This window comes from Malurus melanocephalus, unplaced genomic scaffold (genome assembly GCF_030028575.1).
Source record: "Malurus melanocephalus ecotype Western Australia unplaced genomic scaffold, MMel_1.1 scaffold_533, whole genome shotgun sequence".
Classification (NCBI taxonomy): Eukaryota; Metazoa; Chordata; class Aves; order Passeriformes; family Maluridae; genus Malurus; species Malurus melanocephalus.
In genome coordinates, this window is record NW_026623765.1 from 182,511 (window position 1) to 196,489 (window position 13,979).

The 13,979-nt window shown below is 46.1% G+C and overlaps 1 protein-coding gene across 4 annotated transcripts in view; it reads left to right on the forward strand.

The window, feature by feature from the left end:
• Window positions 1-232: 232 nt before the first annotated feature.
• The window catches only part of USO1 (USO1 vesicle transport factor), a 25,146-nt gene continuing 11,399 nt past the window's right edge, over window positions 233-13,979 (forward strand). For 2 of the 4 annotated variants that reach the window (XM_057381836.1, XM_057381838.1), the window contains exons 1-13: window positions 233-353; window positions 590-676; window positions 797-861; window positions 5,188-5,267; window positions 8,576-8,676; window positions 9,351-9,453; window positions 9,596-9,651; window positions 9,889-10,009; window positions 11,273-11,451; window positions 11,875-12,015; window positions 12,726-12,814; window positions 13,282-13,436; window positions 13,684-13,895. In XM_057381836.1, coding sequence (XP_057237819.1) covers window positions 288-353; window positions 590-676; window positions 797-861; window positions 5,188-5,267; window positions 8,576-8,676; window positions 9,351-9,453; window positions 9,596-9,651; window positions 9,889-10,009; window positions 11,273-11,451; window positions 11,875-12,015; window positions 12,726-12,814; window positions 13,282-13,436; window positions 13,684-13,895 — 1,455 coding nt within the window. In that variant the 5' untranslated portion in view covers window positions 233-287. The remainder of the gene's footprint in view (window positions 354-589; window positions 677-796; window positions 862-5,187; window positions 5,268-8,575; window positions 8,677-9,350; window positions 9,454-9,595; window positions 9,652-9,888; window positions 10,010-11,272; window positions 11,452-11,874; window positions 12,016-12,725; window positions 12,815-13,281; window positions 13,437-13,683; window positions 13,896-13,979) is intronic. The other 2 variants (XM_057381837.1, XM_057381839.1) reach the window with 1 other exon arrangement.

Below are 13,979 nucleotides of genomic sequence, written 5' to 3' on the forward strand. Positions count from 1 at the left end.
TGTTCCAGGGGTGTGCTGGTTTTACTTTTCATGCAGGTTCATGTCGCCAGCCCTTGGCCTGCCTGTCACACCTGTTCGGGGTGGTTTCTCCTCCCGAGCAGTGCAGGCAGCGATGCGATCCCGAGCGCTATCGGGAGGGCACTCCTGGCTGGCATCATTGCGGGCGGTGTGCCCGTGCGGCTCCGGAGCCCCGCCCGCGGCCGCGGCGGCGCCACGTGGCAGCGCAGGCGCGCCGGGCGCTTCCGCGGGGGGAGCGGCAGCGGCGGGGCCGGCCGGGCCGAGCCGCCATGAACTTCTTGCGGGGCGTCATGGGCGGCCCCAGCGCCGGGCCGCAGCCCTCGGGGGCAGACACGGTGAGCGGGGACGCGGCGGGGCCGGGGCACGGCCGGGGGACCGGGACAGCCCCGCCCGGGGCCGCGCTGGCGGCACCGCCTGTGCCGGTGGCTCTGACAGGCCCGGCCGGTGGCCGCTCCTGCTCGGGAACGGGAGCCGCTGGCTGGAACGGGCACGGAGCAGCTCTCCCCTGCTGCTCCTCACCGTACACCGTGTGTCGGTGCTGGCTTAGCCCGTGTGTTGTGTACCCTTCCAGATCCAGAAGYTGTGTGACCGAGTGGCCTCCTCCACGTTGCTGGATGACCGGAGGGATGCTGTGCGCGCTCTCAAGTCCTTATCCAAGGTGAGTAGCCAACTTCTTGAGTGGCGGCATCAATTTCCAGTAGCTTTGTCAGGTACTGCTGAAAAGGCTTTCTTTGTTGCTTGGGCTCCACCATGAACGAGTTGTCTCTCCTGCTRACAGAAATACCGGCTGGAGGTCGGCATCCAGGCCATGGAACACCTGATCCACGTTCTCCAGACAGACCGGTAAGCATCCTGCAGCCACTCTGGGCTGCTGCCCCACCCTTTTCYTGTGCTGGAACACAGACCTGCTGCCCTGCACTGAGAAGCTGCGAGGGCAGCTGGGTTTATGGGATCTCCTCTGCCTCCTTGGCTTTTTGTGCTGATAAACTGCATCAGAGCCKATTCAGAGGTGAAAAGAACAGAATTCAAGGAACCAGCGTGAGGGGCAGAAAGACAAGATCTAGAGTGAATGTACTACCAACGTGTGTCTTAATGCTTCTCAGGGGCATTTTTCCAGTGCTGTAGGAAGGTGAGTCCCGACTGATCATGTTAACTAAATAYAGGGTTTGAAATAACCCAAATCAAACTGTTATTAGGCAAAAGGTGAGCTAGACACAATTGGGAGGAAAAGAATGAAGACAGCAGATGTGTATCTTTGCTGATGTGTGTTAAAAATGAGTTGGTAGAATAATTCTGCCATGTGGAGTAACTGGCATTGGCGTGGAAGGGTTCAGGTGAACAGGAGAGCAGGACTCTGAGGCTGCTGCTGAGACAGATGGTACAGAGTCTGAGTGCTCTGTGTGGACTAGAATGTAACAATTGTGCAATCCTGTGTTTGGAATGTCTTTGTTATTCATCTCTGAATCACTGCTGTACCTGATAGTGTCCACATGTTGGAATGTGGAACCTGTTTGCAGTGCTTGGATTTAAGCCTCAAATACTGTACCTCCTTGSTATTTCCTAGGAAGATGTGTAGGGATAGTCTGGGTTTGAACATGGAGCTGGTGATTTGGAACAGTCCTCAGGCTGGAATAGCAGATGTGCATGCACTGGAAGCAGRAGCATGTCCTTTGCTGTCAGTATTAAGGAGAATTGGGAAAGCTGCAGTTCAGTGTCTGGAAGGAGGCCCCTGCTCCAGTTATGGATATGGGACACGGAGCCCTTGGGTGCTCAAGCCTGGCTGCTGGGGAGGCCTTTCTTGCCTGGCCAGTTATGCCAGCTGGGAAGCTGTGAGGCTGCTGTCTAGGCAAATCCATGTTATTCCTATTTTGTGAGCTGGGGAGTTCAAACTGCCTGTCTGACCTGGTGCAAACAGTGAAAGGGAAGGTTACAGGAGTAACTGTCCCAGATGTGTAGGGGAAGCCCTTTAAAAAACRAGGTTAAGGAGCCTACTTTCATCCACTTATCTGCTCTAAGGGCAGATTTGAACTTTGAGAAGGGAGGCGGGGCTCTGCTGCTCAGGTTGAGAATGCAACCTGAACCCTTCAGGGCAGGACTTGGGGCTTTTCAGTGCTTTTTGGGCTCCAGCTGATCCTTTGGAATTTGTGTATGCTGGGGTTCTATGCATGTCTTGTGTGACTCTGGCTGCAGGTGAAAAAAGAAGACAAACCATGTGGGGCTKTGTGGGTTTTCAGCTGAAGAAATGCTGTCTTTGTTAAGATATTGATAGAAGCATTTGCTATTGCATGTTTGGTGGGCCAGCACATCAGCTGYAGTCGCTGTGTTTGACTGGTGCAGGTGTGAGATGTTCTGCAGTTTGTGTCACTGTTTGGTGATTGTGGAGATGAGCCTTTGGGACTTTAATGGAAATCAAAGGCAGCTCAAGTGCTCAAGTGTTTGATAAGGGAGGCACAGGCTCAGCTGTCCCCAAAGCCCAGTGGGATGGCTCTGCTGATCTGGGAGGCTGCTGCTGCCATAGAGATCTGCTGCTTTTTCAGGCTGTGCCCACAGGTCTGATCTTTGSACCTTTCTCGTGTCCACCTGAGGTGCCCTGAAACTTTCTGCAAAAGTGGGAAGTGCTCTATTCCACCTTCTTTTTTGGCACTGCTTAGGAAGAGAAGTCAATGACTGACTCTCATGTTGTCTTCTCACATGTCACTGTATTGATGTAAATCATGCAGATGTGCTGCCTTGTGGCCCATTGGCTGTGCTGATGTGACATTTAAGGTGACAGCAGGTTTTGTTTGATTAGGAAGATGTAAATGCTGCTTGTGTCCAGTTCTCAGCTCCTTGGATCCTGGGCTCTTCTTTGAATGAGTTACAGCCTTTACCCTGAAACAGCAACATGCCACTTCTTAGGTGGAAGACATCATTCTGCTTTTTAAACAGTTTACCTGTAGGYTGCCTGAAGCTCTGTCTCCTGCTCWAGTGCTTAAAGYTTGTTCTATAGAAAACTGACTTCTTTAACCTAAGTATTCCAGCTCTGTGAATCAGGCATCCTGGAACCTGAGTCAGCTTTTACACGTTCCAGACTTACACAAACTACAGAGTCCGTGTGCCATATGTTTATTTTGTAATATGAAGTAATGATCTGGTAGAGGGCTTCCACTGACTCGAGATGTTGCTACATCCCACCAGGGATTATTTTGAAAAAAAAAATTTGGCATTTGACTGCAGAATGGACCAATACCACTTAACTGTTGGTGGGAGAGAAGGCACTGGAGTGAGAAGTCAACTTGATCCTTAACTGCTTTGTTACCACGTACRTTATGAGGTTTCTGAGTTTCAGTGTGATAATTAAAAGAGTTTATATCCTAATATGTGGACCTAAGAATTATTTTTTTTTCCTAAGGCACAAACCTCAGKTATGCATGTGCAAGACAGTCCATGCACAGGTGCCTTGACTTCCACGTGGTTCTGCTCTGCTGTTGTTTGTGGACTCTCATTGGAATGTCCTGTAAAATCACCCTTGTGCTGGATTCTTGTACTGCACAAAGGCTGCTTGAGAAGTCTTATTTCTTGTTTTTACTCTGGAGCAAAAACTGGACAGCTTCAGGCTGAGAAGAATCCATGAGGTGTGATCTGTGCCCAACAGGGCAGTGAGCAGCAGAGGTGGGATGCTGCTCTCCTCCTTTTGTGATGTGTTATCTTTCAACCGGAGAAACAAGGCCCACTTTTAATCACATCTACATTAAATTTGCTTATTCTTTTGTAGCTGCTGTTACTTCCCTAACAAGTGAAGTTTAAAAACCTGCCAAGCTGCAGCCTTGGTTTCCAAATTTCCAGGAGATAATTTCAGTGTGTTTTTAGATGTGCAATTGTTTCATTTCTATGGAAATGAAAGCACAGGCTTTGTAGTAGTGTGTTGAACTAAAATGGCAGTAGGCTGGAGATGTGATCATATCTGCTAGGTGAGGCTGTTTGCATGGACTGAAAGGTTAGGTGGCTCTTGAGGCCTCACTCTGAACTGGCCTAGCAGCCTCTTGAAATGCAAATTGATCCTTGGTGTGGAAGCCTTACTTGGAGCACCTGGGATATCAGTGAGAGTAAATATTTAGGAGTTGGAGTAAGAGATCTTGTTTTGACAGTTTTCTTTTCAGATGCTTGTCAGAGTCATGAAAATGCTGTGACGTGTCCTGCACAGGGAGACATCCTCCCTGTGATTTTAGGTTTTTTCTTTTCCTTTTCTTTTACCAACAGTGCTTTCATTTGATTTTTATTTAGGAACAACAAAGCAAATAGCAGAAATGGCTATATTTTTGCTCATAAACTGGAGCTGTGTCTTGATTGTAGCATAGGGTTTACAGACAGTTCAGTCTCGGAAATGCAGAGGGGACAGGTCCTTCCTGAAGCAGGGCTTAAGAGAAAAGTCTGTGTGAGCAGATGAACCAATGCTTTGGGGCTAGTGAGGCTTCCCTGCAGCTTCCTGGGGATGTTGGAATTGAAAACCCTTCATTAATGAGCTTTGGTGACACGGAGCTGCCTGTTTGTGAGACTGCAGAGCTGCTCCTGCATTCCATGGAGCTCCAAGGTTTGCCTCTGCTTCTGTCTGACAGCACAGCACGTGGGTCCCAGCAGGTAGAGTCCCAACTGCAGAGCTGTTCCTGCATTCCATGGAGCTCCAAGGTTTGCCTCTGCTTCTGTCTGACAGTGTAGCAGGTAAATCCCAGCAGGTAGAGTCCCAACTGCAGAGCTGTTCCTGCATTCCATGGAGCTCCAAGATTTGCCTCTGCTTCTGTCTGACAGCACAGCACGTGGGTCCCAGCTGAGGAGGTGCTGAAGTTTGGCTGCAGMTTCCTTGGGTGACTTTCTGGCAAGTCTGAAGCATTCCCAGAGCTTTCTCCTTGGTACAGGAGCAGGTTGGAGGGAGTGACTCAAAAATTAGGCACACCTACAGTGAGGCATCCTGGTGTCACCAGACTTCCTGAGGCTCACCTGAGGAAATGGAACTGGGAAAAGGAGCTTGACTCTGTTTAGGGACCAGCCAGCTTGGGGTTRTGTAGTGCTGCAATAAATCTGTGCTTCTTCCTTGGCCTAATGCTGYAAAGGGAACTGCCTGGGCAGAAGAGCAATGTTGTTAACAGAAGCTGGAAATAAGTCATTAAAGAAAAGTGGTTCTTTCATTTGCAGTTCAGATTCTGAAATAATTGGCTATGCTTTGGACACACTCTACAATGTAATATCGAATGACCTAGAAGAGGAGGAGCAAGGTAAGCACTTGGTAGTAATAGTTCTATTAACTGTGGGGTTGTTSCAATTATCAGCTGTAATACTGTGATGTGCTGATGCTTCCTTAGACTTGCTGTGTTCTTGTGGAGCTTTTAAGACAATGCTAAAAATCTTCTATGCAACTTGCATTAAAGTAACACTGGATCTCTTGCTTATTAATTTTAAAAACTATGCTCTGTGAAAAACTATGTTCTGAGCAGCCAGATTGGAATGGCAGACTTTTTTGTTTTTAAGTCAAGAATCAAGCCCTTCTTTGCTGTTGGGAAAGGATAGTTTTGGCTGTTACTGTCAAATGGGACACTGCTGTCTCATGATTTAACGAAGATGCTGAGATAGGATATAAAGTGCCACATATGAGTGTGAAAACCTTGTTCAACCCTGCTATGGCAGTGGAGAAAGAGGTTTAGAAAGATTCAGCTTGTCCTTGCTTGTACAGCTGGGCTGTGAAAATCCGTGCCCCTCAAACCTGTGTGATTTTTGAAGGCCATTAAAGCAGTCTCCAAGGCCAATGAATATTATTCTAACCCATATCTCAAGTTGTGCTTGGTTTCCTTGACTTGCTTTTCCATGTTCTTCCAGTTCCCCCTGATCACAAAGGTTTAGGACAAGATCAGAGTTTGACAGTGCTGCTGAATTCCAGTTTGTGGGAAAGGCCTTGATGACACTGGCAGGTTTTTCCAAAGAGCCAAGTTGGAGTTTGTGGGAGAGATGAGCAGGGCTCTAGGGGTTAGGATTAGGATCAGGATTTGCTGGAATACTCCAGCTGCTGCAGGAAGCTGGGATGGCTGCTTTGGAAACCTGAGCTTGTGCTGTCATTGGTTGTGCTGTTCAACTTGTAAACCTGTCTCTTGTTTCTTTTTATTTTGTCTGCACTGACAGATGACTCTGAAGGTAAAAACCCCTTTATTTGTATAAAYATGGCACTTTGTTTTAGCCCTAGTTGCTATCCTGCCAGTAACACTTGCTGCCATTTAAAAAGGACACTGTAAAACGAGCACTGGAGCTCAGGGAAAGCCTTTTGCCTTCTGCTCTGTATTTGTTCTTTGGAGCTCACGTGTGTTCCCAATTTGATTTCTCCTGTGACTCGGCATGTTGAATGCCAGCAGATCTCCAGAGACTGCAGTGATGGTCAATTCTTGATGCASATGAGCATCCTTCACAGTGTCTCTTTTAAGCAATGCATGGTAAAATGCAGCCTTCACCTCCACCTTAGGTTACCACTAATGCTTTGCATGTTCTCCTTTTGATTTTATCAAAATGCACATCTGCTTATTTTAAAAATAATCCTGGTTTGCAGTGCTGCTTGCTGGTGAATTGCTAAGAGCTGATCTCACTAGATGGAAGCTATTGGCTTGGTTTGAGATAACCCTGGCAATGTGTGGATTTAAGGAACAATTATGGGTAGAAGGCTGGTTGCAGGATTTCTGGTGTAAGTGGACAAGAGAGTTTCCTTTGCCTGTTGAGTYTTTTGTTAAGCATAGTAGAAGAAATTCTTGAAAAGAAGAAAAGTGATTTGGCCCTTTCATAGAAGGATACTGAGCTAGAGTAACAAAAATSAACTACAGCCCAAGAGAGGCTGTGCAGGTTGTGTGTCCTGCTCAAGTTTTGCCTTAGCACTGGGAGCTCATGCAAGGGCAGCATTTGGGATCAAGAGTTCAAACACTTGCTAACTGCAGCTGAGGCTGGGACAAGGACAAGATGTTCACTCACAGCTCCTGGACAAGGACAAGATGTTCACTCACAGCTCCTGGACAAGTCCAAGTGAAATATTTGGAGTTAGTTTTGCAAGTAGAATATTTAGGGGTTTTGGGACTCTCTCCCCTTGGCTTGCAGTATGATGGAGTCCCAGCTGAGTTAGCTCTTACTCTAGAGSAGCAGGTGCAGAAGCTGAAACTCTGGAGTTTTCATCATTGTTTGTGTAAATGAATAAATGTCCATTCAGCAATGGCCCAGACCTGCTAAGACACTCATTTCAGAGAGGTCACTACTGGACATATGTCCTGCTGGCTGCTATGTGCCTGGGCTACAGCTCTTTTTGCACTTTGTGCTGTGTCTTCCCCTTTAACATTTTTTGTAATTGTTCACCATTTCTGCTGCTGTAAATTTAGAGCAGAGTGTTGCTGTTTCTTTGTCCCTTTTGGAAGCTGGGCACTGCTGTGCCTGCTTCAAGGGGTGTCTGGGAGGCTGCACTGCAAATCTTCCACAAGTGCACCTTAAAAAGTGATACCCTGTAGTGAGTTGCCATCAACAACAGTTTGAATTAGGTTAGTTGAATTAGAATTGTGTTCTTGGCAGCAGACTCTTCCAGTAGTGTTTTGATTTCTCTGTTTTGCCATAGCTCAGAAGGTGCAGAGTGTGCAGATCATGTGTGGTCTTTGACCCTTTTGGTWGCTGCTCAGTTGTCAGTGCTTGGTTAGTGTTTCCTGGTATAAATCCTGGAGTTCAAGTAGGAAAAAATCCAAAYACTTTTGGATTTGGTCTGAAATAAATTTGCTTTACTGCTTATTTTCTATTTATTTCTATTTTAAAAAACGCTTTCCCTTTGGATTAAAATTGCTCTTCCTCAGTTTTTCAGCTGACATGGCTTAATTATGTCATCCTGTAGTACCTRCATGCCATTGTTTTGTGGAGCAGTTATGTAAATTGTCACTCAGCCTAGAAAAATAGCAGTGGTGCAGAGATGCTGCTCACGTGGGGTTTTGCATTTGTTGTTTGCTCATGCAACAGTGATGCATGAAATAACTGTGTAAGGCAATTCCTGTGCTAGCCCAGTTCTGTGTTACTGGAGAGTGAAGAATGGAATGGAATGGAATGGCACTCAGTGTGGCACATTTGAAATCAATTCAGATTCCAACACTGACAGCTTTTGGTGCTTATCAATGTGACACTTCTCCCTTCCTGATGTGTAGGTCTTTCCTARTGCTAAACCAAATGGAATAATTAARATGTTTGGGCCCTTYAGCTTTAGGTGATTTATATTYCTTAYGCTTCAAGATCTTGGTGTGAACTGTACTTTCTGTATTCCCATCAGTGTAGTGTAATTATGAGAGATCAGTGGAACTATGTGAGGATGTAGTAGCTGAGATTCACAAGTTACATTTAAAATAATGCAGATTTCTGTTTGGTTAAAAGCTTGTTTTGGTGTTTGTTTTGAAAATAATTCACGTAACATTTATAGCAGTGACTCAAAACCTTTTGGTTACCCATGGCCTTCATTTAGTAAGAATAAAATTCACGGCTGCTGAAGCTGTTCCAATTATGTTGTAATATGTTGATTTTACTGTTACAGAAGAAAACTCAGCAAAACAAGTTGATGATTTGGGGAGTCAGTTCACAGAGATTTTCATTAAACAGCAAGAAAATGTCACTCTGCTGTTGACTCTGGTGGAGGTGAGTAACTGGGGCATATTTAGGCTGCTGAGAGATGAGTGGGATTTATGAAGGGAGAGAGCCCTGCTTTTGTCCACATGCTGGTGTTTGCTGAGCACCTGCACCACGGCCCTGGGCACTCTACAGAATGCCTGACCCCCTTTTGAGTGCAGAAATTTCCCCCAATATTTAATCCATAATTCCCCTGGTGCAGCATGTGGCTACCTGCTCTCACCTGTTACTTGAGAAAGGGTTACTATATTGGAAACAGTAGAAATCATTGCTCCCCAAACAGCCCTGTTTGTCCCTTGGGCAAGAGCTGTTTCTCAGCTGATCACTAAATCATCATGTGACAGTCACATCTGAGATGCAGTTCAAATGGAAATGTGTTGCTGTCCAGCAGCATGGTATTTAACTCATATTCCAATGGTTTCATCCTCATGGGCTGCCTTTTTACTTACAGTTCTTAAAAATTTTCTTCCCAACTAGGAATATGACTGTGCTTGAGAGAGAGAACAATACAAATCTCTATTCWTTTTTTCTTTTTCTTTGTAGCCCAACTTCAGTAAAAACCATTATACTTTACTTTCCCATCTGACAGCCATGTCATGCTTTGAGCAGTATTAAACAACCATCAGTGTATCTAAGTACAGTGAGGAGTTCTTCACTTACCCTGCTCCTTTCCATCCTTGCAGGAATTTGATTTCCATGTTCGTTGGCCTGGAGTGAAGCTGCTGACATCTTTATTAAAGCAGCAAGGGCCTCAAGTGCAGCAGATCATTCTGGTCAGCCCCATGGGTAAGTGCTTGAATCTGTTGCTGATAAATTTGGAGCTTGATGCTCAGCAGACATGGCAGAGGCCTGGAGGACTCTTGAGCACATGCATTAGAGGCCTCAGGCATGAAAATGCATCTTTTCATGAAACACTTATTTCTTGCAGGTGTTTCCCGACTGATGGATTTACTAGCAGACTCCAGGGAAGTGATCCGAAATGATGTAAGTGCAGCAGTTCTGTTTGGCCCCTTGGCATGTTCTGTGTGAGTGTATTGAGAACAGAACCACTGCCTGGTGCCCATCTGGGTGCCCAGATGTGCTGGGCATGCAGTTGTGTCCTGTGATCCTGGCTGAGTTTTATGCTGCTGGTTCAACATCCTTCTAAGGGCTGGGACTTGTGCAAAGCTGTTAAAGTTTCTGTTAAAACTCAAGTGTGATTTCTGTTTTCCACTTTTCAAGGGAGTCCTGCTATTACAGCAGTTGACCAAAAGTAATGCAGCCATCCAGAAGATTGTTGCCTTTGAAAATGCCTTTGAGAGACTTCTGGATATCATCACAGAGGAAGGAAACAGCGATGGAGGTACGGTCTAATCTGAGACTTAGCCTTGTGCCTCTGTAATTATGAGCTCGTGTTTCCAGGCTTTCCTTAGGGGATGGTTGGAGCTCGCTCAGTGCTCTAAATTTATACATCTGAATCAAAATTTATAGACTGGTTGGAACCAAGCAGATAATAACAAGCAAAATAAGCAACACCAGCTGGACCAGGYAGCTGTGTTTGTGTCTTTTGAGAAAGTGGCACACTTAGTTCAAACATCAGGTCACCCTAAGCCTGTGTCACTGGGTTGGTGTGTTCTTGCCTGACTTAGGCTGTGAGTGTGTGTGTTCAGAATGCAGTGTCAGCTGTGTGCTGCAGTTGTCACTCACCCAGTTAGGCTGCTGCATTCCTGCCAYGAGATCCTGGCATGCTTGGAGTGCTGCAGGAACAGCTTGTAGAGCTCCTGCAGTCACACTGCGGGTTCAGATTGCTGCTCAACTCCTCCACAAGTCTGTTACCTGTTGGGAGGGGAAAAGAATTAAAAAGAGAGCCAAAAGCAATGCACTACTTAAAGGCTTTTTTTTTCTTTTTTTTTAAGCTAGCAACACTTGCTGAGTTTACTACAGGTTGCTGTTCCATGAATTTTCTGTGGGCTGCAGGAGCAGTTAGTGCTTCTCTCAGCTGTATTATTCCCAGTATGTTGGCATGGAAATATTAAGCAAACCTTTGATTTAAAGCTGCTATTTTTAGGMAGTTAATAATTTTAGGAGACTTGTTACATAAATTCCTAAGTGCTAAGACTTCTCTGCTTCCCCCYGCTCTATCTGTTCCTCTGATAGGAGGACTCTTTATTTGAGGGTAATCCAAAAACTAAAAAGTAGCTTTGAAATGAGCTGAAGATGGTAGGCAGTGTTTCAAGAGAATGRATGTGTAAGCCAGGAAGAGCTTCTGCCTTGGAATCATAATGCAGTTCAGGAGGAACTTCATTGGAGTGCCTTTGATAGGGACAGTGTAGCTGATTCTGGAACTTCAGCACACAAAGGGATGRTGAGGTTTTGTTGGAGCTTCTTTCCATTTACCTGCTTTACTGATATGAGCTGTCCATGGAATTTGCTTTGGACTTGTGGAAGAAGAACAATTATGGTTTCACMGGKTTCACAGTTCTTGATCCAAGCCTAWTGTGTGTTAAGAATGAAGAGCTCAGAAATGTGTGCTCTATTCCCYCTGGAACATCCTCAGTGTGTGCTCCAGCTAATTTGTTTCCATTTGGCCTATTTTGATTCACAGTGTGATACTTTGTCTCACCAGGAATAGTGGTGGAAGATTGTCTCCTCCTCTTGCAAAACTTGTTGAAGAATAACAATTCCAATCAGAATTTCTTCAAGGAAGGTTCATACATTCAGCGAATGAAGCCTTGGTTTGAGGTTGGAGATGACAATTGTGGGTGGAGTGCACAGAAAGTAACAAATCTTCACCTGATGCTGCAGGTAAAACGCTGCTTCCAACTCTGCTTACAGTGGTGTTTGGAGCTCTTGTGCAGTGCAAAGTGTCATGTCAGTGTAAAATSCATTTCAGAATTAGCTAGCAATGCTCATGAGCTGTGCTGCTTCAAGCACGAGCCCTGTCACAGGTCAATCTGTGATGGCATATTGCATAATTTGGTGTCACCTGAGATGTACTAATGATTTAAGCTAAAAACATAAATAGGGGTGGTCCATGTAAAGAAGGGGTGTTCCATGTAAAGAATCCCCAGTGTGAAATTGAAATTCAAGCAGCCATAGGTAACAATGAGGTAAACATTCTGTTCCTTGTCTCCAGTCTCCACTGATGTCCTAGTTAAGCTTGCAGTCAGTTTTTGCTTTGCCAAGGTCTCAGGCTCTGTTGACACTGCAGTTTTTCTTTCTCTCCAGCTGGTGCGGGTGCTGGTGTCCCCCACCAACCCTCCTGGTGCCACCAGCAGCTGTCAGAAGGCCATGTTCCACTGTGGATTGTTACAGCAGCTCTGCACCATCCTCATGGCCACCGGGGTTCCTGCTGACATCCTGACTGAAGTAAGAGGGCAAATGCTGTGGGGTGGGAGCAGCCAAATGGGGGTGATTTGGGATAACCAGCAGCTGCACACACTGAATATTTGCCAAGCAAGMATTTCACATGCCAGAGCTGCCAGCTTCCTGTGTGGGCAGCACCAGTGCAAGAGGCATTTACATTGCATTCTGCAAACTGAATTTGGATTGGCCTATTTTTTTTCTGTTGGATTTCAGCATATCCCAGAGCAGCTGGATTGATTTATGGTTTTTCCTGGTTTGGGGCTGGGTTTGTTGTTTTTTTTCAGACAGTACAAATACTCTGATAGGCTTGCAGTGATGAGGGATTTTTTTTAGGATGAAGGTTTTTTCCCTTGATAAAACTACCTGTTGGATTGAGTGTGGACTGGTTCCTTTWTTCCAGTTCTTAGTTTTTYAAAAGRTTTCACCTCTTCATTTTTTAAAAAYGTCCAGTTTAGCTGTCATTTTGCTGTCATAGTAAAAGTGACTGGCACAGACAGCAAAGCTGGAGGTGACTGTGTGAGCTTTCTGTCCTTTCACAGCTGTTAAATGCCTTGATTTCATGGACACCAGTTTTACTTAAGTCTCTAAGACTTTGTATGTGCTTCTCAATACTGAACTGTCAGGGTAATCTGGAATAATTTTGAGGGATCCAGGTGGCTGGCTATGGCTCACATTTAAACATGTTTTTTTTCCTCTTTCTGCCCTTTCCTTAGACCATCAATACTGTGTCAGAGGTCATCCGAGGATGCCAGACAAATCAAGACTACTTTGCCTCTGTAAATGCACCTTCTAATCCACCAAGGTAGAGAAACAAGTGTTTTAACTCTGGAGGTGATAATGTATTGGTGTGGGCAATCTAAAGGGTTTTTAAAATTCCACATTTGGAATTATGGTCTGGAATAACAGCTTGAAGTTCCTGGGGGGTTTATTGGATGCAGCATKAAGGTGTCAGGTGTTTGCAGAGTGATGAGGCCTAGAACTGATATTAAGTGGCACTGAAAAACAAATGAGCAATGGGTGAGAAATTCCTGGGTCAGGCTGAGCTGCCACTGTCAGCCAGAGGAGTCTGAGGAGGATTTGGAGGCGAGGGAGATGGATAATCAGTCTCTTGTTCTGTGTATAAATAACTGCAAAGGTTTAACTTGGGTTTTAATCCCATTGTTTCAATAGTAACAGATGTAGTGGTGGGTAGATGTTTCCTGTAGAAGATGCCTGTACTGTTGTGTGCAYTGCCAGCTCAGCTCTGAAGGYTTTGCTGCCTTTCCCCAGGCCTGCCATCGTGGTGCTGCTGATGTCCATGGTCAATGAGAGGCAGCCCTTCGTGCTCCGCTGTGCTGTGCTCTACTGTTTCCAGTGCTTTCTGTACAAAAACCAAAAAGGACAAGGAGAGATTGTCTCAACGCTGCTGCCATCCACCATTGACGGTAGGCCAGGGCACCATCTGTGCATGAGTTCTGAACTGGCACCATTTGGTGTGCCAGCTGCTGTCTCAGGAAAAACCATTGACCTGCTGTTGGAGTCACTGATCCAGGCAGGGTGATTGGCCTTCCATTTGTTTGATTCTAAAATGAACTAGTTTGATTTTTCTGGGKTTTAACTGTGTTGTCTCAAATATTTTGCCAATTGTGTGGCTCGCTTTAATCTCCTTGTTCCTCTTGGCCTCTGTGGCAGCTACAGGTAACTCGGTSTCGGCGGGTCAGCTGCTCTGCGGGGGTCTCTTCTCCACGGACTCTCTGTCCAACTGGTGTGCAGCCGTGGCCCTGGCCCACGCCCTGCAGGAGAACGGCACGCTCAAGGAGCAGCTGCTGCGGGTGCAGCTGGCCACCAGCATCGGCAACCCGCCCGTGTCACTGCTGCAGCAGTGCACCAACATCCTGTCCCAGGTACGGGCTGCCTGGGGGATGGGGGAGTGTCCTGCTGGGTGGGGACACTGCAGGGACACAGCTCAGGGGATGGGGGAGTGTCCT